Source organism: Lycium barbarum, chromosome 10 (genome assembly GCF_019175385.1).
Source record: "Lycium barbarum isolate Lr01 chromosome 10, ASM1917538v2, whole genome shotgun sequence".
NCBI classification, from domain to species: Eukaryota; Viridiplantae; Streptophyta; class Magnoliopsida; order Solanales; family Solanaceae; genus Lycium; species Lycium barbarum.
The window spans coordinates 14,528,193-14,555,203 of record NC_083346.1 but is presented as its reverse complement, the minus strand read 5'-3'; the positions used below and the strand labels follow the sequence as shown (position 1 = coordinate 14,555,203).

Below are 27,011 nucleotides of genomic sequence, written 5' to 3'. Positions count from 1 at the left end.
CAGTCCGAACAAAAGCAATTGATTTTTTTTTTTATTTTGGAAAGTTGAAAGGATTACATGTTAAGCATGCTTAGAATATAATGTATATAACAAAATAATAACAAAAGTTCATAGCAGAAAACCTTAATCGAAGATTTTTTGTAGAGTTATTTTAATCGAGTTGTACGCCGCTTTTCCCAAAATTCGAACTTAGAATCTTGTTCCTTGACTTGAATATACCGAGAATCTAAACTTTCCGGGTGAAATTTAATAGAAAACGACGTTTTTTGGATGTGGGGACCACCTTGGTATCGCCTCCGTTTTTCAATTTTTTTTTGCCACTGGAGGGACCAGTGGTGGAACCCGACGGGGGTTTTAGCTGGGTCATATAGCTGTGAGAGAAAGAGTCCTATAGTGCAGTAAATTACTGCGCTATAGGTGAGAGAAACATTTGTGTAGCACAGTAAAATACTGCGCTATAACACTTAACGGCTCTGTCTCCGTGAAGTGCTATAGCGCAATATTTTACTGCGCTAAAATACTTTTGTAACATTTTTTTGGTTAGGATATTTTGGTTGATTTTTTGAGGGGCATTTTGGTTCCGGACTCTTAAAAACGTCACCCGAGTTTTTGTTTTTCTTATTTTGACAAGTTAGATAACGCACAAATTTTATGCACTTTGCAAAACCAATTCCACTCCATTTACTAGGCGGTTGGCCAACCCATGGTTTGAAATCATGATTTTAACTTTTTAAAATATAAAATTTAACTCATAAGTTTATATTTTATAAGAAAAGACTCATAAGTTGGTAGATATTTTTAACAACGGAAAAGGGCCAAAATTATCCCTGAACTTTGGGAAATAATTCATTCATATCCTTCATTATACTTTAGGGCCAATTATACCCTTACCGTTATACTATGGGGTCAATTATACCCTTATGTCTAACAGTTGTCACGTGGCATCATCCCAGCCCTTCAAAATTATTTTCTCCTCAAATAATTTTTACCCACTAAAATAATCCAACTCAAATTTTTTTCAAGCCAAAATGATATGAACCCAACCAAAAAATTCGAATCGGGTTGGGCAAAGATAAAGGCATATATCGGGATTGGCATCATTTATTACTATTTGAATGCAGGTTCGTTTAGTCGTTTTCACTTCTGAGTTATCTTTACAGCAAAATATTAAAATTCCTAAATATAGTTAATTTTTTTAATGTAAATAGTATACTCATATCCCATGCGTTCCCATTTAGTTGTCAAATTTACTAAAATAATTACTCCGCATACTTTGTTCTAGTTATAGTTTTAGAAAATCAAAAGAAAATTATTATCTTACAATTTTATTCTTAGCATTAGTTTTACTACTCCTTCCATTCACTTTTATTTGTCCTCGCTGATTTTGCACACCTTTTAAAAAATAATAAATGAATTGCCTAATTTATCATGTTACTCATATTAATTGATTTATAGTTATATTGGACTTGAAAAATATTTTGAAATGAGTAATTAATGCTATGAGTAAAACAAAAAAAAAAAAAATAGCTTCTCTTGATATGTTAAATGTGACAAGTAAAAATAAAAATTTATTTTTAAAATATCAAACAAGTAAAAATGAACGGAAAAAAGTAATATATTTATTGAAACTAAAAAAAAGAGAGGGATATTTTGGGTTAATTTGGTCCGCATGTCTAGAATTGGGAGATCTTTTCTTTTACGTCAATTATACTCTTATTTATGGAAAATACTATTGACTTCCGGATAAAAATTTAAATGGAGTAATTAAATTAAACCAAAAGAAAAGGACACGTGGACAGAGTAGGCAGACACATGGTTTGATCGGGGAAGGCGTGTGCTTTGGCCCTTATGTGGTGCTTACATGGAGGCCACGTGGACTAAATAGACCCTTATGTGGCGCTTACGTGGAGGCCAGTGGACTTAATAGACCTTACTTGTACTTTCTCTCTTCTCTTCTGAAGATGTACTATATCTCTTCTCTACTGAGATTTACACTTTCCTCTCCCGTCGTTCATCAAAGCCCCCACCACACCACTCCCCAAACTCAAAACACTTTCTCTTCCACCACCCCTCCTCCCAACCTACCATGGCAGCTTCTGTTTTTATTTTTTTTGGCTCATGATTTTGCTAAAAGCATCCCCCATGGTAAGTGGATTCACTCTTTTTTTTTTTTAAAAAAACTTTTTATTTGTTTTGTCATTTTCTTTTATAGATCTAGATCCATTCTTTTTTTTTTTTTAAAGTTTTTTGGTCTAAAAATTAAGGGTCTTGTGTTCTGGTGTTTTAAGTATTTAGTGGCCATTTTTTTTTTTTTAAATTTTAAACTTGGGAAAAGTCGGTGCTTCTTTATTTGTTTTGTTTTGGTCGAAAAATTCTGGAATTTATTCCAGATCTCTTAAATTGGTCATTTGCACTTTTGACCCTATTTTGTGCTGATATAAATTTTTGTCCAATCTAGACAAACAATTTAATTTGAAGGGTAAAAATTAGATACCAGCTCATTTGGTCATTTGGGCAAAAAGTAAAGCCCATTTGAATGACAAACCCTGCAGTGTCTCTCTTTTAATACATATCCTATACCAGATTGAGTTTTCTTGTTTACATATTGCTTTAGTTGATTCACTCCGGCCCTTGCGGCCAAGGGTAAATCCGAATGTTTTCATCACCAAAGAAGTTTTGAAGTATGCAACCATTGCATCTTTCCATATACAATGGTTGCATACTTCAAAACTTCTTTGGTGATGAAAATCCTTCGGATTTGCCCTTGGCCGCAAGCGCTGGAGTGAATCAACTAAGGCAAAATGTTCAATCTCTGAAGAATGATGAAGAACGTATTGCGTATATCGGATATCTGATATTGTAAGTATTTTTTTAGTCGAATATTTCAATTATCTGTCTAGATATGTATGTTTCTGATTGTTTTTGTTGATAACATGCTCGAATATCTATGTTTGATTTGAGTTGTCTTGTATTTGGACCTGTTATGAAGTTGTTTAGTGCTTTTCCTTTCACTTGCTCCTTAACTCTGTATAAACACGAGTCAAGTTTATTTAGTCAAGTGATGAGATCTTATTCTAGGCTTTAATACAAATTAAAGTACTTCTTTACATGTGCTCAAGGTTTATGAAATTGTTGATATGTGCTTGTATGGTTCTATCTGATAACTGAGGGCCTCAGTTTTGTTTTACTCCACTGCTTGTATACTATATCTGTGTAAATTGGTTATGTTATACTTCTGAGCTATTTTTAATTTACTGTTTATGATAATACACGCTAATTCTGGAAGTCTAATGTTGGTTTGAATGCATAGAAGCTAAAATGGGTCATGTTATGCTTTTGAGCTATTATTACTCTAATACTGAGCATGTTAAATAGCTAGGCCTTGAATCTGCTACCGTTTATGATAGTACTTGCTTATTCTGGAAGTGAAATGATCGTTTGACTGCGTAGGAGCTAAATTGCGACATGTTATGAGCTATTCTCTCTTATATTGAGCATGTTGACCAACTAGGATTTGAATCTGTTACTATTTATTATAATACGCTCTAATTGTGTAAGTCAAATGTTGGTTTGAATGCATAGAAGCTAAAATGAAGCTAAAATGGGTCATGTTATGCTTCTGATCTATTATTACTCTAATACTGAGCATGTTAAATAACTAGGCCTTGAATCTGCTACTGTTTATGATAATACTTGCGTATTCTGGAAGTGAAATGATTGTTTGACTGCGTCGGAGCTAAATTGCGACATGTTATGAGCTGTTCTTACTCTTATATTGAGCATGTTAACCAACTAGGATTTGAATCTGTTACTGTTATGATAATACGCGCTAGTTCTGTAAGTCAAATGTTTGTTTGAATGCATAGAAGCTAAAATGGGTCATGTTATGCTTCTGTGCTATTATTACTCTAATATCAAGCATGTTCACTAACTAGGCCTTGAATCTGCTACTGTTTATGATAAAACTTGCTTATTCTGGAAGTTAAATGATTGTTTGAATGCGTAGGAGCTAAATTGCGACTTGTTCTGCTTCTGAGCTATTCTTCCTCTTATATTGAGCATGTTAAAGAACCAGGGCTTGAATCTGCTACTGTTTATGAAAATACAAGCTTATTCTGGAAGTGAAATGGTTGTTTGAATGCGTAGGAGCCAAATTGTGACAGGTTAGGATTTGTATCTGCTACTGTTCATGATTATACACGCCTTTTCTGGAAGTCAAATGTTGGCAGAAGTCATGTGTAATTAGGAATCTAGGTACAGTGATATAAGTAAAGGCAATCTTATTGATATGAAGATGACGTTATGACGTAAAAATTGTTTATGCTTTGGGGCTGTGTTATTGCTTGATGTTAATCATCCGTGTTTACCTTGCTGCTATACAAGTTAATTATATTTTACTAAAAATGGGAAGTTCAAATGGTTGGTTTGAATGCCTAGGATGTGTATAATTCAGAAGGGAAAATGGACAAACTACATTCAGTTTTCTACTCTTGATATAGCTAGTCTCTCAATCCTTTTCTATTAGATCCTTGAAGGTTGTTTTTTCTCTTTTTTCTGCAATGTTTCCATTTTAAAACATTAATATCATATTTTGTCATTTCTCCTTATCTATTTCACTTGTTACATGCTAAAGAAATAGCTCTTTCCCCTTCCCTCCTTTTTGATTTTCCTGCCTCTAATTTTTGGGATGTTCTGGAAATCCATCTGTGTTTGGATGTGTTTCTGGAAATCCTCTAATTTAGTTACTTGTGGCTTTGTACGGTAATATGGGTCCTGTCTGGTAAGTAGTTATGTACTCTTGGTTGAAGCTGTCTCACGTTTTCCATTTGGTATTTTACATTTGCTCAAGGGTTATGAAATGTCGATAGGTGCTTGTATGGTTCTATCTGATAACTGAGGTTCTCAGTTTTGTTTTACTTCACTGCTTGTATACTAAATCTGTGTAAAATGGTGATGTTATGCGTCTGAGCTATATTTAATTTTACTGTTTATGTTTATGCACCGCCTATTCTGGAATTCACATATTGGTTTGAGTGAATAGGAGCTAAATTGAAACATGTTATGCTTCTGAGCTTTTCTTACTCTTATTAAATAGAGCTTTTCTTGCTCTATTTTGCCACTGTTGCATACTCTGTTTTTATTCTATTCATCTCTGTATCTACTATTTGTTGAAGGGACAAGTTTTTCTCATGTTTTCCATTTGGGATTTTAGGGTTGCTGAAATGGAGGTAGCATTTAATAGTCTCACTGGGCGTATTAGTCTGATTAATATGATGCCAAACTTAACTCCACAAGACTTCTACTTCCTTGTGGACGATGCTGGATTTTTGGTGCTGTTTAAGAGAAATCTCAATAGTCGTTCTATTGATGATTTGCGCACTTAAGCACCTAGAAGATGATCAAAATGCCGCTTCATAAGGCGGGCCTTGAATTTGAGACCATTATAGAAACTGCCTACATCATCAACCAGCTCACTTACTTCCTCATAAACCCCGCGCAAATCATCAATAGTGTTCTATTGATGATTTGCGCGGGGTTTATGAGGAAGTAAGTGAGCTGGTTGATGATGTAGGCAGTTTCTATAATGGTCTCAAATTCAAGGCCCGCCTTATGAAGCGGCATTTTGATCATCTTCTAGGTGCTTAAGTGACGCTTGTTATAGGTTTTCCGTTATTGAGGGGTTCTTGTATGAATCTGATTACCCCGGAGATGCTGCGTCCCTTCCAAATCGTAGCAGGGCCCAAGCTAGAGTTAGGGAAGTGATGGAGTTTAATTTGAGGCTTTAACAAGTAGAAGCTGCTGCTTCAGTTCACTTTCAAGCCTCAAGTGTGTTCCAAAGTTATGTAATGGCGACCTTGGCGGACGAGGGGGCTGGTGTCTGACTGGTGTTTTTTATGTTAGTTTGTGCTACTATGGATCTGTTTTGGATTAAAACTCAACTTGTTAGTTTTTTCTACTCTGTTCTGTTTTGGAACTTATAATGTTTGAGAATGTGTGTTCTGTTTAAGATAGACTCTACTGTGTTTTGAAGACAATGAGAAATTGTAAGTGAAAAAAACTTTAATCATTTGGTGATTTTATTTTTATTGTTACATCCGGTTTTTCTTGCTATGGAAAGGATCGAAATACGAGTCAGAACACAATTCTTAGCTTTGTGGTATATTTTTATTCTTTATTTCTTTAGTTAGTAGCAAAATAGTTAGATAATCCCTGTGGCAGGGTCTAACTATTCAAGCCTAGTGAACTCTCCCTCCATATATCTATGCCAGTTTCCGTGTGTTGATGCAGTTGGTAAGAATTAAACTACTCCTGTGTTAGGTCAGAACATGAATAAATGTAATATTTACCTGCAGTGGCCTTTCTATACGTCGCACCGTGACCAGAAGTTAAGGGCATCATTGCTTCCTGTAAATCCACCATCCACACCCGAATGTGCCCAATCGTATATTATATCACCTTTATCCTTTGCCTGTATTGTTTCTTCTAGGGCCAGCTCAGCATTTTTAGATAAGGAAACCTGATGCACTAGTAAAGATCCTATATGGAACTTGTAAATAAGAAAAGTGTACATAGTGATTATATTTGAATATGACGGTATCAAGTTTAACAATTACAAGACGAACAAGTTCACCCGTCAGAGTTCATCATTATACTTTTCTCCCAGTAGCTCGCGATGGCTGGAACCCGATCCAGGGTCGCTTATGAATATTTTTCTAAATGGTTTGCAATTGAGAACATACCACCCATCTCACAGAGGATATTCCAGTAGTAGGTCTCACTTAAGAGGGTAAGCCGGCCAACTGCATCAACATCATCTGACCTCAATGTCCGTGCTTTGTTGACTATAAGGGAACATTCGATAGTTATAACCAAAGAAACGAGAGATGTAACATAATGAAGCATTTAAAATTTAAGAGAATGTACTTGATCTGCATTAGCAAATATGTATAACATATAGCATAGTATTCTTAAAAACTCCATTTCTGTACCAACAAATACCAAAAAACGAGAGGAAACCATATGAAACTGAAACATATAGAATAAGTCACAGGAACTCACTAGGCTCAACCCACGGTACAAAGAACCATGATGCAGAAATGGCCAAGCTCCAGTTCCATCATAAACCTTATAAATGCATACTGGTTGCCCAGTCGTTTCCAGCTCTCTTTCATCCCTCTCATTAGTTTCAAACTGAAGCTTTTCAGCTTTTCTAGCACTACGATATATTACATCCCACCCACCAATGTCTTTTTTCGCTCTCTCCTCAATCTACATATACAAAACATGTGCTCAACAGATTTTGCATCAAAGGGAATTCAAGAAAAATAAAAACATGGACAAGTACAGATCAATTGTTTTTCCTTTTCCTTATTGTTCTTCTTTTCTTTTGGTTATAGGGCTGGATGGATAGGGAAAAAGACTACTTGTTAGTAAAAAAAATATTCACATACCTCCTCCCGTCTCCAGTCTATTTACTTTCTCAGATTGCTCCATCTCATTCAAGAGGTCCCACACCAACTCACTTGGAAAGACTTCCATTAAAGCCTCCGGATCATCTCTGGATACATTCATCAAAGGAGCAAAACCTGTCATGTCTACTTTAAGGTAAGAAACAACACTGGAATTTATTGGATCCACATCCTTCATTTGAAGATCTTCTATGTCATTACCATTCTCTACATCCATTTGGAAATGTACCCACTCCCATAAGCCCTGCTTAAGCTGAGAGGTGTCTCCTGGAAGTATGACATCAGATGAGAAAGTTATGACATTCTCCAGCAGATTTGCATACCCTGTAATGCATTCCACTGCAAGCATGTTCTTGGAGATCAGCCTCCCAGAAGATGCAGTAGTGTGAGCAAATCTCATGAGTTTTCATTAGAAATAAGTAGTGAGAGATCTTGCACCAGTTCATCTGAATTGTGTAGAGAGAAGATGATTCCATGTACTTCATCAACAACCTGGATACAGAAGGTTCTTCAGGGAAAAGACAATAAGCAGCAAAGTATTCTACTTTTCAGCTTGGAAAAGTTGACAACGACACTTAATCGACTTACAGATTTCTTAATGACAGGGTAGTCTGGTGCAACAATCGGTATTCAAAATGACATAGCTCGTATCAGAACTGGAGGATATTCTTGCTCATGTTGGGGGAAAGAGCAGAAGATGATGTCAGCAATCAGTGTAATACCGTTAACATCACCCTTCATATCATGGTGTGAAAGAGATCCCTCACAAAGTCCTAGACGAGTAGCGATATCCTACAAATTTTGAGACAGTATAGTTTCTTTATTGTGTAGATAATAGTAAGTAAACCTCACGCACGTTACTGCTACTGCAAAATGTTGTGAAGCATTATTCAATTTCACTTGAACTTTCATCTCAACCTTGCAAATAACACAGTAAAGCACTAGCAAGAAATGAAGACAACAAAAAATGGAAAATACATATTGGATGACAGAAGGGTCAAAGGTTTCACGTAGTCAACTAAAATAACAAAGCCCTTTAAAGTGTCAAATTTAGAGAAAATGATTTAGAACTTCCTCGGCTAAATGAGTTTCAGTTGTTATGCATAAATATACCTTAGAAGATTTATACATTTTACAGTTCAAACAGCAAAACTTCTTTCAAGATAAAGCTGAAACACAAGTGAAGCAGAGGAAGGTGAAGGCAAGCCATCAATTAGAAGGACAGAATAAGAGTGAAACAGGATGCAGAAATTTAGAAGTACCTTAATTACCTGCAATGCCTCGTTATACCTATCGCTGGAATTTCCTGACATGAAAACAAACTTCAGTCTCTCTTCAACATCGTCCCTTCTGCGAAATTTGAGTAGCAAAGGTTCTATGAATGGAAAGCATAACCCCAAGACAGCTCATCGTAGAGAACGGAACCCCCAAAAACCAAAACCAAGAGATCATCATTCTTATAACCACATTTCTCCTTTAACTGAGATTTTGAAGTCTCCTACTATAACTGCAGCCCAATTGTCTTTTGGTGATCCGGGGATCACAAAGACGTTGCCAGAGCCGAACCCACTATTTAACATCTATAACAGGAGAAATACGACGGTTGAGTACATGAAAAGCTTGATGAGCACTTTGAATAAACGCTAAGAATTCTGGGGAAAAAAAAAAATTCAGAACGAAAACAGAGAAGAATATTGTATATACCGGCAAAGAGTAATCTGGAAATACAATAACATCAGCCCTACGAAAAGCATCTCTTTAATGAGAAATAAGATGTTCCCAGCCCATGTTTTCATAGAGATGAAGGCGACTTGCTAGAGCATTTTGTTGGATTGTCCATATGAGGGGGACAGAGCAAAAAGGCTCCTGCATAAGGCTGCATAAATATAGAACTCATAAACCATAATATCTCAAACAAAATATAGAGAATGCAAAGGATTTCTAAGTTCAAGATCTAGATTCATCTTTGTCACATGGTCTCCCTGTATTGCCTAAACATACCCATGTTGAGAAGGACTGACATTTATATGGTACTTTGTAGGCATCACTTAGAGTATATCAAGAATGTAGCAATAAATATGGAAAAGACTAGTGTTGACATCATCTGATAATAACATAAAGTCCATATGACATTAGGATTGACTTATTATAACATCTTACAGCAGTGTTCTTCATGTTATTGTGACACTAGTTTTAAGCACTTTCTTATGTGGTACAAGTCGGCATATGCACTGTAATGCTTTAAACTCTCGCAAGAGAAATTCAGAATATAAGACAAGGACACTGTGAAGAACAACTCATTTGCCCGTACATTTCACATTAAATATCGCTTATATTTTCATAATAAGACCAAACACAAGTTTTAGTTTGTTATAGGTAAATAATGCTCACATGAAATGCATTCTGAATCTTTTAGAATAATGAAAAAGTAAGTTTCATCTAACAGACCCCACGTTGTGGGATTTCACTGGGTTGTTGTTGTTGTTGTTGTTGTTGTTGTAAGTTTCATCTAACAGGTTAGCCATACCTTGACATAGCATTTTTATCTTCCAGTGAATCAGCAATACCACCATCAAAACTGCATAAATGAAAATGTAGAACTAACATATACCAAACTAATTGAGAGTAGCGATAGCAAAGTTACAGAAATGGACTGTCACGAGGATCCATGATGGCAGAGCATGCTTAAATTGACCAATCAATCAGATCATATCTTTCAGCAGTTAAAATTGATACTTGCCCTCCTATTTCTTCCGATATGGATCTTGCATTGCCATCCTCCCCAGCATATATCTGCAGAGAAGAGTTTTACATAGGATATAAGGTTGCACATCCCATTATAAACCACTTATCAAACAAGGTACAGTTCTTCTGTCACAACTTAGATATGGTATTTTCGTGTTCATCATAGTTTAATCCCAAGTTCTCAGATAGAGAACCAACGACTTATAGACAAATTAAAATGTCCATAATCAGATGTTGATGCAATTATTTAAAGGATATGGATGGGAAAAAGAAAAGGAATCATAACGAATAAGAATAATCATAACTTAATAGTTGAGATGGTTGTGGTTTACTTGAGTTAGACTTAGACTAGTTGATTGTACGTGTTATGAGATTGATAGGAGAAAGCATGTCTAGCCTTCGGGCATAATGTATGGTTAAAATTCCTATATGCTACTGATTGGGTGAGAGTGTGGGCTTAATGCCATTATTTGATGTGTTGTGATCTATATTTTTTATGACAATTGTGGTGAGAAGTTAATATGATCTTCTTGATGAAAATGAGATACTACTTGATGATCGACCATTGAAAGTGATGTGACAATGAATATACATATATACATGAAAAGGCACATTTGACAAGGGTGAGGATGTGACCCAGATTATGGGCTCGTGGTTCGAGGTTCATTTTGGAACGAGCGGTACATGGACACCATGGGTCTCTTGCAGGTCATGATTATTAGGTAAAGACACCAATTAGCATATATGTATATGAGTGATCAGTGACTGTGTAAGTGAGAATGTTGTTGGGAGGTTTATTTCGTTGCTTGCTTCTGTTGACTTGATTGTGAATAACATTGGTTGACTTGATTGCTAATATCATTAATTGACTTGGTGTTAGCTGTCTGATTATGTGTTGTTGACTGGTCTGTCTATTTTATTGATTTTATGATTCATGCATGATACTAATCTTAGTCGGCCTATGATATCTACCGGTACATAGTGTTTGTACTGATGCTACCATGCTGCATTCTTTTGAGTGTAGATTGTGATCCAGAGATCGCTACCCAACCTCATATTTAGCTTGATGCCATTTGTTGACAGATCATGGGTGAGCTTCTATCCGTGCCAGGCCGCCTAAAGATCTTTTTTATCTAATGTCTATTTCCATTCTAGACATTGATGGTTATTTATTTCAGGCAGTATGAACTCCTTATACATGTTTTGAATTAGAGTCCTTGTATAGTGACTTTCGGATTTTGGGGTTGTAATAGTTAGGACTTCCACATTTACATTATTGTTTTATGGTATGACTACTTTTGATTTATTTTGTGTTTAATTTAATTTGAACTGAATGCATTGACTAAGTAAAAATGGACTTTGGATGATTAGATGGTTAAGCGTATTGGTTCGCCCACTGGGACTTAATGCGGGTGTCAGTCATGGCAGGTTGGGTCGTGACAATCAGATTCCTTGAGTTAAACAGAGTAAAATGCTTGCTAATTAATTTCTTGGTAATTTTAATAATTAAATAAATAATTATTTTAAATTACCTTCTAATTGAATTTAGCAAATGTATTATAGTAATGTGTAAATTTAATTTCTAAATAATTTATAATATTATAGAAGCTATTTTGCCAAATGAAATGGCAAAATATCATCTAAATAATATTTATAAAATTATTTTGGCTTATAAAAATACACTTTTCACTCCGTTTGATATCCAAGGACTCTAGATGATTAAATAAATTATGGGAGGTCAAAAATTAGGTGTCTACAGTAGTCTTAACTGGCAATAAATACACTGACTTAGTAAGTCAGTCCACAATCACCTAGATTGAGTCATGCTTACGGGATGAACTAGGTAGAACGGTTATGAAGTCCATATTTATCATCTCCCATTTCTAACCAGGAATATCAATATTCTGAGCCAACCCACCAGGCCTCTGGTGTTCGACTTTCACTTGCTTACAATTCGGACACTTAGCCACAAACTCTGCTACATTCTTTTTCATATCATTCCACCAATAAATCTATTTAACGTCACTATACATCCTAGTGGAACCTGGGTGAATTGAATACCTGGAGTTTTGAGCTTCTTACATAATTCGCTCTTTGAGTCCATTTGCATTTGGAACACATAATCTGCCTCCGTACCTCCAGGTATCATTATCTTCCCTTTGTTCAAAAGCCGTTGTCTTATATTTGTGAATCCTCTCTCAGCTATAACAAGTAGGGATCGCTCAACTGTTTTTCTTTAACTATCACTAAGGAGGAATGAGCTATGTTTTGAATAAAGAAACCACCACCTTCAGAGTCCAAGACTCGAACTCCTAGATTAGCGGTGAACTTCCTTTGTCATAACTCTCTTATCTGCCTTAATGTGAGTTAAACTACCTATGGAACGCCGACTAAGAGCATCAGCTACTACGTTCGCTTTCCCTGGGTGGTAGAGAATATCCACATCATAATCCTTAAGCAATTCGAGCCATCTTCTCGGCCTAAGATTCAACTCTTTTTGCTTAAAAATATGATGTAGGCTTTTATGATCAGTGAAAATATCGATATGCACTCCATACAAATATTAACGCCATATCTTAAATACAAAAACCACGGCTGCCAATTCTAGGTCATGAGTTTGATAATTCTTTTCATGAGTTTTAAGCTGATGAAATGCATAAGCTACAACCTTACCCTACTACATTAAGACACACCCGAGACCAATTCTCGAAGCATCACAATATACAACGAATAGTGTCAAAATTGGAGCAGATGTCAACCTCTTTTTCGACTCTTCAAAGCTTTGATTACATGCATCTGACCACTGAAACTTAACCTTTTTCTGAGTCAACTTAATCAACGGAGTTGAAATAGAGGAAAACCCCTCCACAAAACGTCTAATAACCCACCAGACCCAAGAAACTTCTTATATCAGAAACTGAAGTGAGTTTGGGCTAAGTGGCATCTATTTTCTGAGTGTCAACCTTCACACCTTCACCTGAAATTACATGGCCTAACAATTCTAGTGACTTAAGCCAAAACTCACGCTTTGAGAATTTAACATAAATCTTACGACCCTGAAGTGTCTACAACACTATTCTGAGATGTTTTGTATGCTTAGCCTCACTATAGGAATACACCAAAATATCATCAATGAAGACAATGACGAATAAATTGAGATAAGACTTGAAGACCCAATTAATAAAATCCATGAAAGCAGCTCGTACCTTTGTCAATCCAAATGACATGACAAGAAAGCAGTCTTTGGAATCTCAACTTCTTTAACTTTTAACTGATGGTACCTTGATCTTAGGTCAATTTTTGAATAACACTGGGTACCCCAAAGTTGGTCAAACAAATTGTCTATCTTGGGAAGAGGGTATCTGTTCTTAATGGTGACCTTATTCAACTGACGGTAATCAATGCACATGCGTAAGGAATCATTTTTCTTTCAGACAAACAAGACTGGCGCACCCCAAGATAAAACACTAGGCCTAATAAATCCCTTATCAAATAAATCTTTCAACTAGGCTGTTAACTCATTTAACTATGCAAGAGCCATTATGTACGGCGGAATAGATATTGGCTGGGTGTCGCGAAGTAGATCAATTTCAAACTCAATCTCCCTGTCAGGAGGAACTCAGGGAAGATCTTCTGGGAAGACCTCTGGAAACTTATTAACGAATGGTATGGACAGGAGGGCTGAAGTCTGGCCATCTGTATCCCTGGACTAAGTGATAAATATACCCCTTGGAAATCATCTTTATGGCTGTTATATAGGAAATAAACCTACCCCTGGATACTATTGAATTGCCCTTCCATTCTATAACTGATTGATTAGGAAATTAAAATCTCACTATTTTGGCTTTATAGCCAACTATGGCATAATATGAAAATAACCAATCTATACCCATATTACATTAAAGTCTACCATCTCCAACTCTGCTAAGTCGAGTGCTGCAGTGATAGACTAAAACTGGGCAAGACCTATAAATATGTTTAACTATAACTGATTCTCCAACTGGGGTGGACACCTTAAAGGGTTCATGCAACTTTTCTAGTTCAATCCAAAATCTCTTAGCAATAAATGAGGTTACATAAGATAAGGTGGATCCTGGGTCAATGAGGGCATAGACATCAAAAGTGAAAACTATAAGTGTATCTGTGATAAAATATGCATGTGCATACAAGCGGTTTCAACTTCTGCCTACATTTCCAGACTTAGCCGCACCATGCCTCGACGAGGCTTGAGAATTTTAAGGTGCCGTTGAATTTGTGGACTGAGCCACATTACCTCTGATACCTTATCTGGCTGATGGGCAATCTATCTGAAAATGGCCCTGCGGCCATACCCATAACAAACATCCATACCCACGCGACACACCTTTGGGTGTCTCTTACCACACTTGCTGTAAACCAAAATGTCATAGTTCTTCTGACCCACAATAGCCTGAGAATAGGAGGAAGTCAGCCTAAAATTCTGTCTCTTTTAATCATTCCTGAGCTTTGGGTTTGAGGTACTGGCTGCAGATGGAGCAGGTTTTGATGATTTGTTCTTTAAGAATTTCCTGCCTCCACCTCCCCATGACTGAAGTAACCTGCCGACTTAGCTCTTTTATTGAATTCCATGTCCTTCTTTTTCTGTGGAGCCTCCTCCTCTTTCATTTGGCCCTCAAGACCTTAAACAAAGGCAACCATCTTTGTGATAGTCATTTTGTTGTTCTGAGCAGCAATATTCGAATTACCATACAAGTCGGGTATGAGGCCTAACACAAATATCCTAACTATGGCCCTTATGTTAGGAAGCATATGTTGACACCTAATTTTCACCCATAAAATGCGTATTTTAATTTTTCAAATTTTTCGATTCCAAGACGGAAGAAGGATATGCTTTTGAAATTTTGAAATCCCCATAAAATTGCAAAATTTCACGAATTTAAGGAAATGACGAGTTATTAACTTTATAAGTAAAAATTACAGCGAGATGCATATCCCGCCCTGTTTAAGTTCGGGAAATTCAGCAATTGAAACGATGTACGAATTACGGTTCATTTTTTGACCGCATTTTGCACATCCTTGAAAATTATCCGGAATTATGTCAATATTGAGCTTATATTAAAGCATGTATTTTAAAGAGACGTATTCCAAATTTGGATTTTATTAAAAAATGGGTTTTCGAAAGAGTTTTAGACGGATATGTAGTCTGACAAAGTTGAGTATTTATTTTTTAAAAATTGTGTACAGGGTTCCTTAAAGAAAATACTTTCGAACATGAGGGGCCACTGTAAATGTTTTTTTAAAACATTTTGGTGGTTTGGGGGGGGCGGGGTGTACTATATATTTAAAAGGGGACCAAAATTATCAAAATATTACTTTGGTCCCCTCATTTCATTTGTTGTAACTGAATCATCTTTCTCTTTCTCTTGGCCAGTAGTGGCGATTTAGGGCTTGAGGTTTTCGCAATATTTGTCCCAGCCATTTCATGGCTGCTTTCAAGCAGATTCTTGAGGGGTTTTGCTCCCCTTTAGGGGTGGGCATAAATACCGAAAACCGAAAAACCGAACCGAACCGAATGAATTCGGTTTTTCGGTTTTCGGTTTTTCGGTTTTTCGGTTCGGTTCCGGTTTTTTAAAATAGCAAATTCGGTGTTCGGTTCGGTGTTCGGTTTCGGATTTCCGGTTTTTCGGTTTAACCGAAAATTTAATATAATATTTTTTTTAATCAATATAATATATATCAATATCATAATTACTTCCATGAATCAGAAGTTTGGAGAAATGTTCACATGTTAGAGTAATGAATCTTTTCTCTTCGTTTAAATTATGGAGAATTTAAATGGTTTTTTATTAAGTTTGTCCAGTTATGTTGGAAAAAAGTTTTGCATTGTGATTGACATCAGTGTCATGTAAAGAGATAGCTTGTGAGAAGCTAATGGCACCTTGCTGCTGGTGGCTGCTACTGCGGCTGCTGCTGGTTGCTGCTGGCAGTGGCTGGCTGCTGGCAATGGCAGTGGCTGTGCTGGCTGCTGGCAGTGGCAGTAGCTGTGCTGGTTGCTGGCAGTGGCAGTGGCTGGTGCTGCTGGCTGTCGGCTGCTGCTGTTGATCATGAATCATTTAATAACGGGTGACTATTAACCAATGCCAAAAAACCGAATTAGAAAACCGAAATCGAACCGAAGCAAACTTCAAAACACCGTACCGAACCGAACTAATTCGGTGCGGTGTTCGGTTTTCACTTTAAAAAAACCGAAACCGAAATACCGAACCGAATTTTGAAAAAACCGAATCGAACAACCGAACGCCCACCCCTACTCCCCTTGTCCTCCTAATAGTAATGGCAAATTTTATTTTAAGTTTTAATCACGTTTTCATGTTCAATTCAAAATCCAAATTTGAGAATTTACTCTTATTTTCTCCGTATCATGGGGGCCATGTATAGGGGCCTTTAAGCCTGTTGTTATCTTGGCACCATGACACACAAAGGGAGATAATTTAAAGGGGAAATCCCAAAATATTCGAATCAGTTAGGCAAATTTGGGTATTTTATCTTTAATGTACCGTGTGAACGTTGTATTGTACTAATTTTGGCTGTTTGTGTGACTCATTGTACTCTTCTAGTATTTGGGGATTTATTGAATATTTTGCATGTAAATTTTAATACTACCTGTTACAAATTATCTCATTTTTGTTGAATATAAGATAAAGTAGTATAATGCTGAGGGGAAAATCTGGTCCTTTACTCAATTTTGAATTTTTTAATATGAAACTTAGAGTATTTTTGGGGGAAATTAGTTTGGATGAGGGAATTTCCCTCTTTTGTCCCTAAAGCCATAATTGATTGCTATAAATAGAAGGCAATTATGCCATTTTTGGGGATCCGGACTTTTTGGCTAAAAATTCTAAGTACTCAAGAAATATATAATCTTACAACTACTAGAAATATATAATCTTCTAACTACTCATATACAAAAAAATATATACCAATATATACTACCTAGATACTACATATAGACTACTTTGAGAATACTATGAGATACCTACTTATATGATTATAATAGACACATATATGCAAAGGTTTGAAAAAGAAACATTGTTTTAAGTGTTGGTGTTTGAAAACTGATTCAATCTCTCCATTTTGATCTTTAGGCTACCCCAAATAAAGGTAAATCCTGTTCTAGTTCATTTTTTCTTTATTTTCAAGTCATGATATGCTTTGTTTAAACCTGTTTGCCATTTGAAATATTATGAATGCTTAGTCTAGTATTTAGTGTTATTATTTTTTGTGTTTTTTTTTTTTTTTTTTTTTATTTTTTTTTTTATCATTTTTAGTTATAAAATGAACTAAGTATTAGATTATGTGAGGCCAAATGGATATCATAACTTGCTAGTTCAGTGATACGAGGAAATGATTGAATACGGGAGCCTAAGTTTTCTTAAAGTTTTGTTATAAGGACAGTTCTACGTAGTTTGGAGTGTTGTTAGTATATATTGATGTCTGAAAAGGTTTTAAATGAGGAGAAAGAGTCTGTTTTATCTTAGCCTACTGTTACATTGGATTTTCTAAAATATATTTGTTACGTGGATTTCTATGAACTTTAGTGTTGTAGTTGAGGGTTCTTAAGATGTTTTCTTCTTTGATTCCAGTTGTGTTGTTATTATTCTCATTAGATTCTAAGGTCCCTTATTATATGGTAGCTTTTGTCACACCCTAGCAATGGTAGGGCATGACGGGCACCCGACTCTCATTAGAGTCGAGCGAACCCTTAGACATTCGCTCTATCAAAACCTGTCATTTTAAAAACTTTAAGAACATAAAATTTTTCCATATAGAAATCATTTTCTCTATGACGATTATGAAAACTTTCAATCAAATAAGTAATTTAAACCAATCTAAATCATTTAAAATACATACTCTTTTAAAATCCATAAATGACTCAAGTGACATCTCTTTGTTGACATCTCAACAAACGTACCACAGGACAGTGTCTGCAGAAGTCTGCAGAAGTCTCTAAGAAGTAAACTGAACATTATGAGTCAGGACAGGGCCCCAAAATACCCATAATCATACATATCTATAAATGACTCAGCACAACTCCAGAATGAGGTGGAACTTGCTAATCCCAGCTGACGTTTGAGCATCCTAGCTATATACTTAACCTGCCAAACAATCTGGGGCTGCGGGCATGAAAACAGCGTCCCCAGGCAAAAGGATGTCAGTATGGACAATGTACTGACTATGTAAAGTGGTAACAAGTCATAATCACAATTTGACTTCGGAGAGAAGAAATCACAATCTAACTCAATACCTGCAGCCTTCGTTGGATGAAACATAAATATGCACATGAAGTCTCAAAACAATCTTTAAGTAAATAATGCAATCCAACACACATGCCGCTTCCGACATGTTAAAAGAATGGTCCCTTCGGACAGCCGCTTCCAGCTAGTATCACAATAGTCCCTTCGGATAGCCGCTTCCGGCAAAATAATGATGGCCACTTCGGACAGCCGCCTCTGGCAAAATAATGATGGCCTCTTCGGGCAGCCGCTTCCGGATTAGCTAGGGTGGCCTCTTCAGGCAGCCGCTTTCGTCTTAATATCACCTTCATATCAACACAAACTCAATCCACAAAATGTCAATTTCAATTCAAATCATAAGTCACTAATCAATTCATCACAATCCAGTTATTAGCCTTAGTCTTTCATAAGAAATTATTAAATTTGTATATAACTAGACTTACCCAAAGAATAAATGATCATCTCAATACAAAAGGATGATACTATGGAATGTAAACATAAATCGTAAATGAAATGAAGTAGTAAAATCTCGCACCCTCTTCGGAGTGGTTTTGAAAATCAAACTTTATGTTTCCTTTAGTATAAACTCATTTCCTCAAAATCATTAGTAAACCATAACACAACTCAACTTGGCACCTTATCGGTGTTCCTTTCGGAACAGAATAGGAGTACAATCAATAAGCCATCACAAGAAACATTTAGACCTTACTCGTCTAAGAATAGAATCATATGGAGTACATATAGGATGAATAACAACAAGAATCATGCCAAAGGAAGAAAGGTTTGCCTTACATACCTTGTCGCTTACGTGATTAGCTTAACTTATGCTTCCAAACACTGAGAAATCTACAATCAAGGTAAAGGAAACCGTAGAAAACTTGAAAAAGGTGCATATACTTCTCTAAGCTCGTAATTAACTTTCGTAAATTCGGGCTTCATTTTACCTGTAATCTTTGCTTTCTTCTAATTCCAATTCGATTTAACAACACAATCAGCAACCAACAACAACAACAACTCATATAATCCTCTTCAAACTCAAAGCATCAACTCCTAAAGATATACACCAAAACAGTGCAGTATACGCTTTGTATACAATATCTTCATACACTTTATTCTCCCAAATTCAAGAACAACAACTTATCAACAATATCAACAATAATATCAAAAATTATTTTATATTAATATACAACTAATTCTATCCATTTAATCATACCAAAAATCCCCCAAGTTATTTGAGATCCAAAAATGATAATCAAACTTTCAACGCCATTTTCTTGATTCTAACCCATCAAATCTATCAATGATCATGGTAAGAATATCATTAACATCTCAAAAATACCTTATATGAGCATCCACCACCAAAATAACATCCCCCAAGTTCAACCTTTAGCTTAAAATGACGACAACAACTTATACTACACTTTATCCTTCACGAGCCTCGGGATCGGGACCTCGAACTTGATCAAAACTTGGTTTCTATTCTCTAACTCTCCTCACTCTCTCTATAAAATGTTCTGTATATTTTTGGTATTAAATGAGGAAGATAAGGGTTAAAAAATCCTTTAAATAGAAAGGGAAGTGGGCCTGACCCGAGTTGGAGTCGACCTTTCTGCCTTAAAACATCAACATCTATAAATTTTTATCCCTATGTCCTATAAAGGCCCAAAATATATGGTTGGAAAGGTATTTCAATTATCTACAACTTTCATATTTTGTGTTTTCCGAAATTCTAAATTTATAATGCGTGTTGGCCTTGTAAATCTAGATCACCCGAAAACGTATCCTTAAAACATCCTTTTGAAGTGCTTATGCTCATATTTGGCTTAAGTGTTCTTCTTAAGACTTTCTAAGATTTTTGTGTACTATTCATATAAATTTTCACATTCCCTTTATAAAATTTTGACATATGGGCCTCACCTTAACTTACGGTTACGAGGGTTATTTATCAAGTAACACATTAACCAACTTGCACCATGGCCATGGCCTCCAATTTCATCTATATGTTATTCTTATACATATATAACATAATTTTCATTCCCAATCCTTGCATATCATTAATCTCCCCTGAGCCCATACTAAGTCGTCTGCAATCTTGGTAAGCGAAATTTTTCGGGGTGTAACAACTTTTGGGTTTTTTTGAGTTTTGATCATCCTACATAGTGGTTATAGTCAAAGTATAGATATTCATGCTTGCTTAATATAGTTTAGAGTCTAAAATAAGTTTTGAGGATCAATAGTCAAAAATGATTTTGAAAATAAATCCTTTCATCTTTGTTTGAAGCTGTCTTAAGACCAAAGTGAGTTGTTTTTTTCCCTCATTTGTGGATAATGACTAAAATCCCTCCTAAAAGATGTCTTGTGATATTTTGTGACTTTTGAAGTAACTTGAAAACCTTAAGTATGAAACTAGTTAAAAATGTCTTTTAAATAAAATTTTCGTATGCCTGGGTATGTTTAATCATCTATGAACTTCTTGCTTGATATTTTAGTACATAGCAGTGCCTGTTATAAGTGGACCCTATCACATTCCTTAAGGTTGATGTTGAAGAAATGAAATGACTTAAAAAAAAAACTGAAATGTGCTTTGGTTTCTCTATGATAAATATCTAGTTTAAACATAGATGTCTATTCCTCTGCTACTTAGTTTGTCCTACCTTGCAACCAACAACTATTTTGTACAGAAAATGAATTTCTATGTTTCCTTTTTATGTCAATATAATCTGTAATTAGGTCGGAAAGAGATTTGAGAAATATCGAACCTATTAATGCTAAGAATCTCTAAAATGAACTTTCGTTCCTTACCTTTTTCTTTTAGATTATAAAAGAAAGGCTTTTGTCTTTGACCTAAAAATGTGATAATGGATTTAGGAAATGATCAGTATTGCTGGGATTTTTTTTTTGTCTCATTCCCATCATGTGTCCTATTTGCTATTTGTTTACAGTATCTATGTGACTTCTCATTTGTGTATTGAACCCTCCTTATACTGATATTGTCTATAGTTTACTTAATCTCCCTTACCTATCACAATCACCTGGTAGATTGAAAAAATGAATTTCAAAAACTCAAACCATGCTTAGGTGATCCTGTTTGCACTTAACCTCCTTATAATGCTAGCAACTTGACCCTTGTTGATTTGTTTGAATTAAGTTTTGTTTAGTGAACCATCTGCTGCACCCAGAATAGTCCAATGAACCCTTTTTATCTCAGTTTTGGAATTTTTGAAACCTGTCACCATTCCTACTTGGAGTTTCCTCTCACTTTTGACTTATTTGTGACTTGCAAACCATTGGTTTCATCTCATATTGGTTACTTGTCTGCAATGTTCATGATTGGTTTGTCACTTATGACTTGTATTTGCACTTAGAATTGTTATAGCTTACTTGTTTCCCTTTACCTAATATGATTAACTAATAGAGTAGGTGCAAAGAACCTAAACTAGGATTAAAAGCTGTTCTAGAAGATTAAGTGTGATACTTGTTTTTTTGTGTGTGATATATTTCCCTTGTCATTTGTTTATGAGATCGGAGGCTGCTCCCGATGTATTTTGCTCTTAGTTTGTTGTTTGAAACTGGACTATGCCTAATGTGTTGAATTGAATCTAAGATAGTATCAGGCCTCTCTTTTTGTCTCTGCTGTGATTTGTTAAATCCTATTTAAGTTTCTATCTACGCTTTTGCTTATTTATGTAGTTATGTGAATGAATTAGCTAAACATGAAACATTTTTTGGGACCACACTCAGACCTTTAAGCCAAAAGTAGCTTAAAAAATGACTTTGCACCTCTAAGTTACTTCTGGGATGATCTGTTGATAGTGAATGAATCTAAAGAATGGTTTCTAGCACTATTTTACTTTTGTTGGACTTTAAAATAAATTTCCAAGCTTTCTAATCCTCATTCCATCTCTTAGATCATTGATTTCACATGAGGCTTGAATTTGAAAACTTGTTTGATTTGCATTAGAGGAATTAGAGGACTTGTGACTGCATTTGAACACTGTTATCCGTCCTTATGATTTGTGCTCTTCTAGTTGGTTCTTGGTCATAGTTTTTAGGATATCTTGTACAATGTAAACTACATAGAGGTTGGGTATGAAGGAGAAATTTAGTCCCCACTACATTGGACCATACAGAATTATGCGAATGGTTGGTCTAGTAGCTTATGAACTTGAATTGCCACAAGACTGGCTGCCATACACCCACTATTTCATGTGTCCATGTTGAGAAAGTGTTTGGGAGACCCCTCGTTGGTTATCCCAACCGATGACATAGCATTCAATGATAGTTTGACTTATGAAGAAGTCCCAGTAAAAATCAATGATCGTCAGGTTCGCAAGTTGAGAACTAAAGAGGTAGCCTCAGTAAAGGTCTTGTGGAGAAGTCAAAATTTTGAAGAGGCTACATGGGAAGTCGAAGACGACATGAATTCCAGTTATCCCTATCTTTTTGAAGAATTAGCAGAAACCGGTGACGGTATCGTACTTCCCCTATCAAATCCTTCCTTCTATAGTTTCCATAATTAGTATTCAGCCTGTTAGACAATTAGTTTAATAGATACTCAGTTCAATAGATAATTCAATCCAGCCCCTTTCAGTTCAGTTTTCATGAGCTCATAACAATTACTGTGCACATGTCTCAACACTCTCTTTTGACCAAAATCCATCACTCGAGGACGAATGATCCCAAGGGGGAAATATTGTAACACTTCAGACCTTTAATTTACGCCTTGACTATGATCCTAGACTTAGAAAACCAGATAAAGAATCTGAGAATTGAAAATTAATCTTCAGCTGTCAGATGGGGATTTACGCCCCAAAATACGGATCGTAAACCAGTATACGACTCGCATTTCAAGTCGTAAAGCCACACCCAAAATCACTGTGCATTCTGGAATTTGTTTGGTGGAATTTCATATTATTAATGGACCGTATTTTGAAATATAGCCCGCAAAGTGTGATCATATTTAAGGAGGAAACGGAAACTAGTGATTCTGTTTAAAACATGTTAAATTAGAGCGCAAGTTTACAGACCGTATTTTCGCTCGTATTTTCCAGCCCGCACCAGAACCTATAAATACCAGCCTTCAGTTATTTTATTTCGTTTTTCATAATTCCAAGCCCTGGAAACGAAGTGTTACGCCTCAGAAAATTTTCCGTTGTTATGCAAGTAAGCGAACTAATGATATGTGTAAGGAGTGTGAGTGTATAATGTTTCATGATCAATGTGCGTAAAGGGACGAGAATGATTAGAATGAAAAGTCGAGAAATGAGGAAAAAAATTGAAAGTTGGCAAAACTGCCCAGTGGTCGTATATTGCAAAATACGGACCGTAAAGTACAATACGGTCCGTAAACTGCCAGGTCGTAAACTGGCATGCCAAACTTCAACTTTCTGCCAGCCGAGGAAATGGTTAAATACGACCTGGTGGACGGACCATAAAGTGATTTACGACCCGTAAACCATGGTCATAAACCACCATGAAGGCAGCCAAAGCTTCTGGTTCTGGAAATGGTTAAATACGCCCATGGAGGACGAGCCGTATAGTGGAATACGGACCGTAAACCTCCATGGACGACCACTGTTCACCCAGCACAGATTTTCCAACTCATTAAATATGAGGATCAAGACTTCTTTTATTTTCATTTCCACAATACACCACTTCTCTCTAGAACTTCTCTCTACATTTATTATATGAGTTTTCAAGGATTATAAGCCATAAATAACATTAAGACAAGTGAATCAAGGATAAGGGAATCATCAAGGATCATCCAAGTCAAGAAACCCAAATGGAGAAAAACTAGGGTTTTGCTCAAAGTGAAGTATTATTAACCAAAGCTTGTTCCTACAACTTATAAGGTAAGATTCATGATTTCTACAAGATGTTTAAGGTATTAGAGAATTAAAATACATGGATTATAGAAAATGTGATCAACTAGGTCATGAAAGATGAATAGTGACATTTTGAGAAATAGTTTGAATTGAGTTATGAATGTTGTTGTGTTGTGATATGAATGTGTCATAAATGGTATTAAGATCATGAACTAACCACTTTAGACGCATGGACGAAGATGGGTGTTATGACCATAAATGTGGGTGAATTAGAGGCAAATTGAGGAATCTAGATAATGTGGATAATGTGAATGACTAATGGCCATTGTTATGATATTAATGAAGGTATGAACGCTAGCATTGGAAAGGAACGTGCAAGTGTAGAATAGTTCGACGGAAAGGTATGTAAGGCTAACCCTTCTTTCATAAAGCATGGGTCTTGGCCAAATTCCTAATTCCTCTATATGAGTATGTTATCTTCACATGGTTGACATTCCGAGCTCATAAGCTCACGACCTTTGATATGCACTGTGATTACACTATGTCCCTCGTACGACGAGTAAGCCTATAATGTAGACGTAATGATGATGATGAGAGTAAAATGAGTTTAGAGTAAAGTGAGATTAGAGATGTTTATGAACTGTTGACATCCAATTTTGTCCCTCCTTTATTTCAATTTATTTACTCGGGCTTCTAAATTTATTGACGAGGTGAACACTTTATTTTTACTATTACTAATTTTCACTACTTTACTATCAACATCACGAGCATTACTTTATCACCAATTTTTTAAATATTCGTCATCGTTTCATTTTTTTCGGGTTTAGAATCGTTAAATTAATTACAAGACAACACTTTGTTAAATCCTTATTTTCTACATATTAATTATTAATTGTCTTCACATAGTATATATTGTACTAGTTATTAAATCAGAAACCCAAGAATAATTAAATAGAGGAGGAAGAATCAACAATTTTCATCGCATAAGTCAAACGACTACGTCATTTATCATCAAGTCCCCGAAAACAACCGGAGACGTAGCATCAAGTCCTCGAAGACAACCGGAGACATAGCATCAAGTCCCCGAAAACAACCGGAGACGTAGCATCAAGTCCCCGAAAACAACCGGAGACATATCATTAAGCCTCCGAAGACAACCGGAGACATATCATCAAGTCCCCGAAGACAACCGGAGACATAGCATCAAGTCCCCGAAGACAACCGGAGACATATCATCAAGTCCCCGAAGACAACCGGAGACATCGCATGGCTACATGGCCTCACCTGCATAAAGCCAAACGGCTATACACTTATTTTACTCCTTACTTCATTCCTTTATTTCATCATCTACTTTACCACTTTAATGAATTTACCTTAAAATTCGCAGATATCAGTTATCATCAAGTCCCGGAAGACAGCCGAAGACCTTATCACTATCATCTTAAAATGCAACTAGAGATATCATCACATCCTTAGCATACGCATCACACATTCATTCAAGTCCCTGAAGACAACCATAGACAACATTGGCCACACGGCTTCATTTTCATTCCCACACTCATATTTACTATCATTTTACACTCTTTATAATTTCAACTTTATTACTAATTTTGACATGAATTTCAGTTTTGGCAGAAAGTACAACTTGCAGAGGCGCAACACAACGTGGAACTTTATCTTACGCAGTGAACTGGGGCAAATTTGCTGAAGAGGAATATCAAACTCATAAGCAAAGGTCTCGGATCTACTCTCGAACTCAATTCCGCCTATGTCCACAAAAACGTGATACGTAGGATAAATTCTCTTTCACATCCTCCGCTAAAACTCTACTAAGTCTACTCTTTTCACAATCTCATGTTCCTTTCTACACCCCCAGTGTTTCCATAACTCAACATCGGGGCATCTTTGAAGAATTTACATCGTGCCCATTAGAGTCCTACTTAAAGGTGTGTTGCGCGCCACATTTATAATTAGGAGGCTATAAGCATATGTTCCATTCTCGTCGCCTGTCCACAACCCTTACAAAATTATAAATCCATAAATAATTCTCTCCACAGGTTCGACCATAATTCCTTCTACCCTCATAATATTTTTTCGCCAATTCTCTAAAACCATATTTCCTTACAAATCCGTATTTTGTCGGTCGGAACAAAATTAACTATTACGTCAACTTCTTCGCCCAAAGATTCTTGCATCATCTCCGGTCGAAGAGGGGCATCTGTTGACACCCAATTTTGTCCCTCCTTTATTTCAATTTATTTACTCGGGCTTCTAAATTTATTGACGAGCTGAACACTTTATTTTCACTATTACTAATTTTCACTACTTTACTATCAACATCACGAGCATTACTTTATCACCAATTTTTTAAATATTCGTCATCGTTTCATTTTTTTCGGATTTAGAATCGTTAAATTAATTACAAGGCAACACTTTGTTAAATCCTTATTTTCTACATATTAATTATTAATTGTCTTCACATAGTATATATTGTACTAGTTATTAAATCAGAAACCCAAGAATAATTAAATAGAGGAGGAAGAATCAACAATTTTCATCTCATAAGCAATTGCTCGAAAGTATATCAATATTGGACTCATTTTGAAGCTCGTATTTTAAAACGACGTGTTATAATTTTTATTTTGTCAAAATATTATTTTACAAAGGACAAATTCCTGATAATGTTATTTACCCAAAAA

The 27,011-nt window shown here is 35.9% G+C and overlaps 2 protein-coding genes across 2 annotated transcripts in view; one reads left to right on the top strand and one right to left on the bottom strand.

The window, feature by feature from the left end:
* The first annotated feature begins 1,944 nt into the window (after positions 1-1,944).
* On the top strand, positions 1,945-5,511 carry LOC132615625 (uncharacterized). Its single transcript, XM_060330235.1, has 2 exons — positions 1,945-2,859; positions 5,213-5,511. The coding sequence occupies exons 1-2, from the start codon at positions 2,684-2,686 to the stop codon at positions 5,382-5,384; spliced, it is 348 nt and encodes a 115-aa protein (XP_060186218.1). The 5' UTR covers positions 1,945-2,683; the 3' UTR covers positions 5,385-5,511.
* A 973-nt stretch (positions 5,512-6,484) lies between these two features.
* LOC132615624 (pentatricopeptide repeat-containing protein At3g24000, mitochondrial-like) overlaps positions 6,485-27,011 on the bottom strand; it is a 95,414-nt gene continuing 74,887 nt past the window's right edge. The window contains exon 4 of the mRNA XM_060330234.1: positions 6,485-6,517. The gene's annotated coding sequence lies outside the window, so the exon portion shown is untranslated. The remainder of the gene's footprint in view (positions 6,518-27,011) is intronic.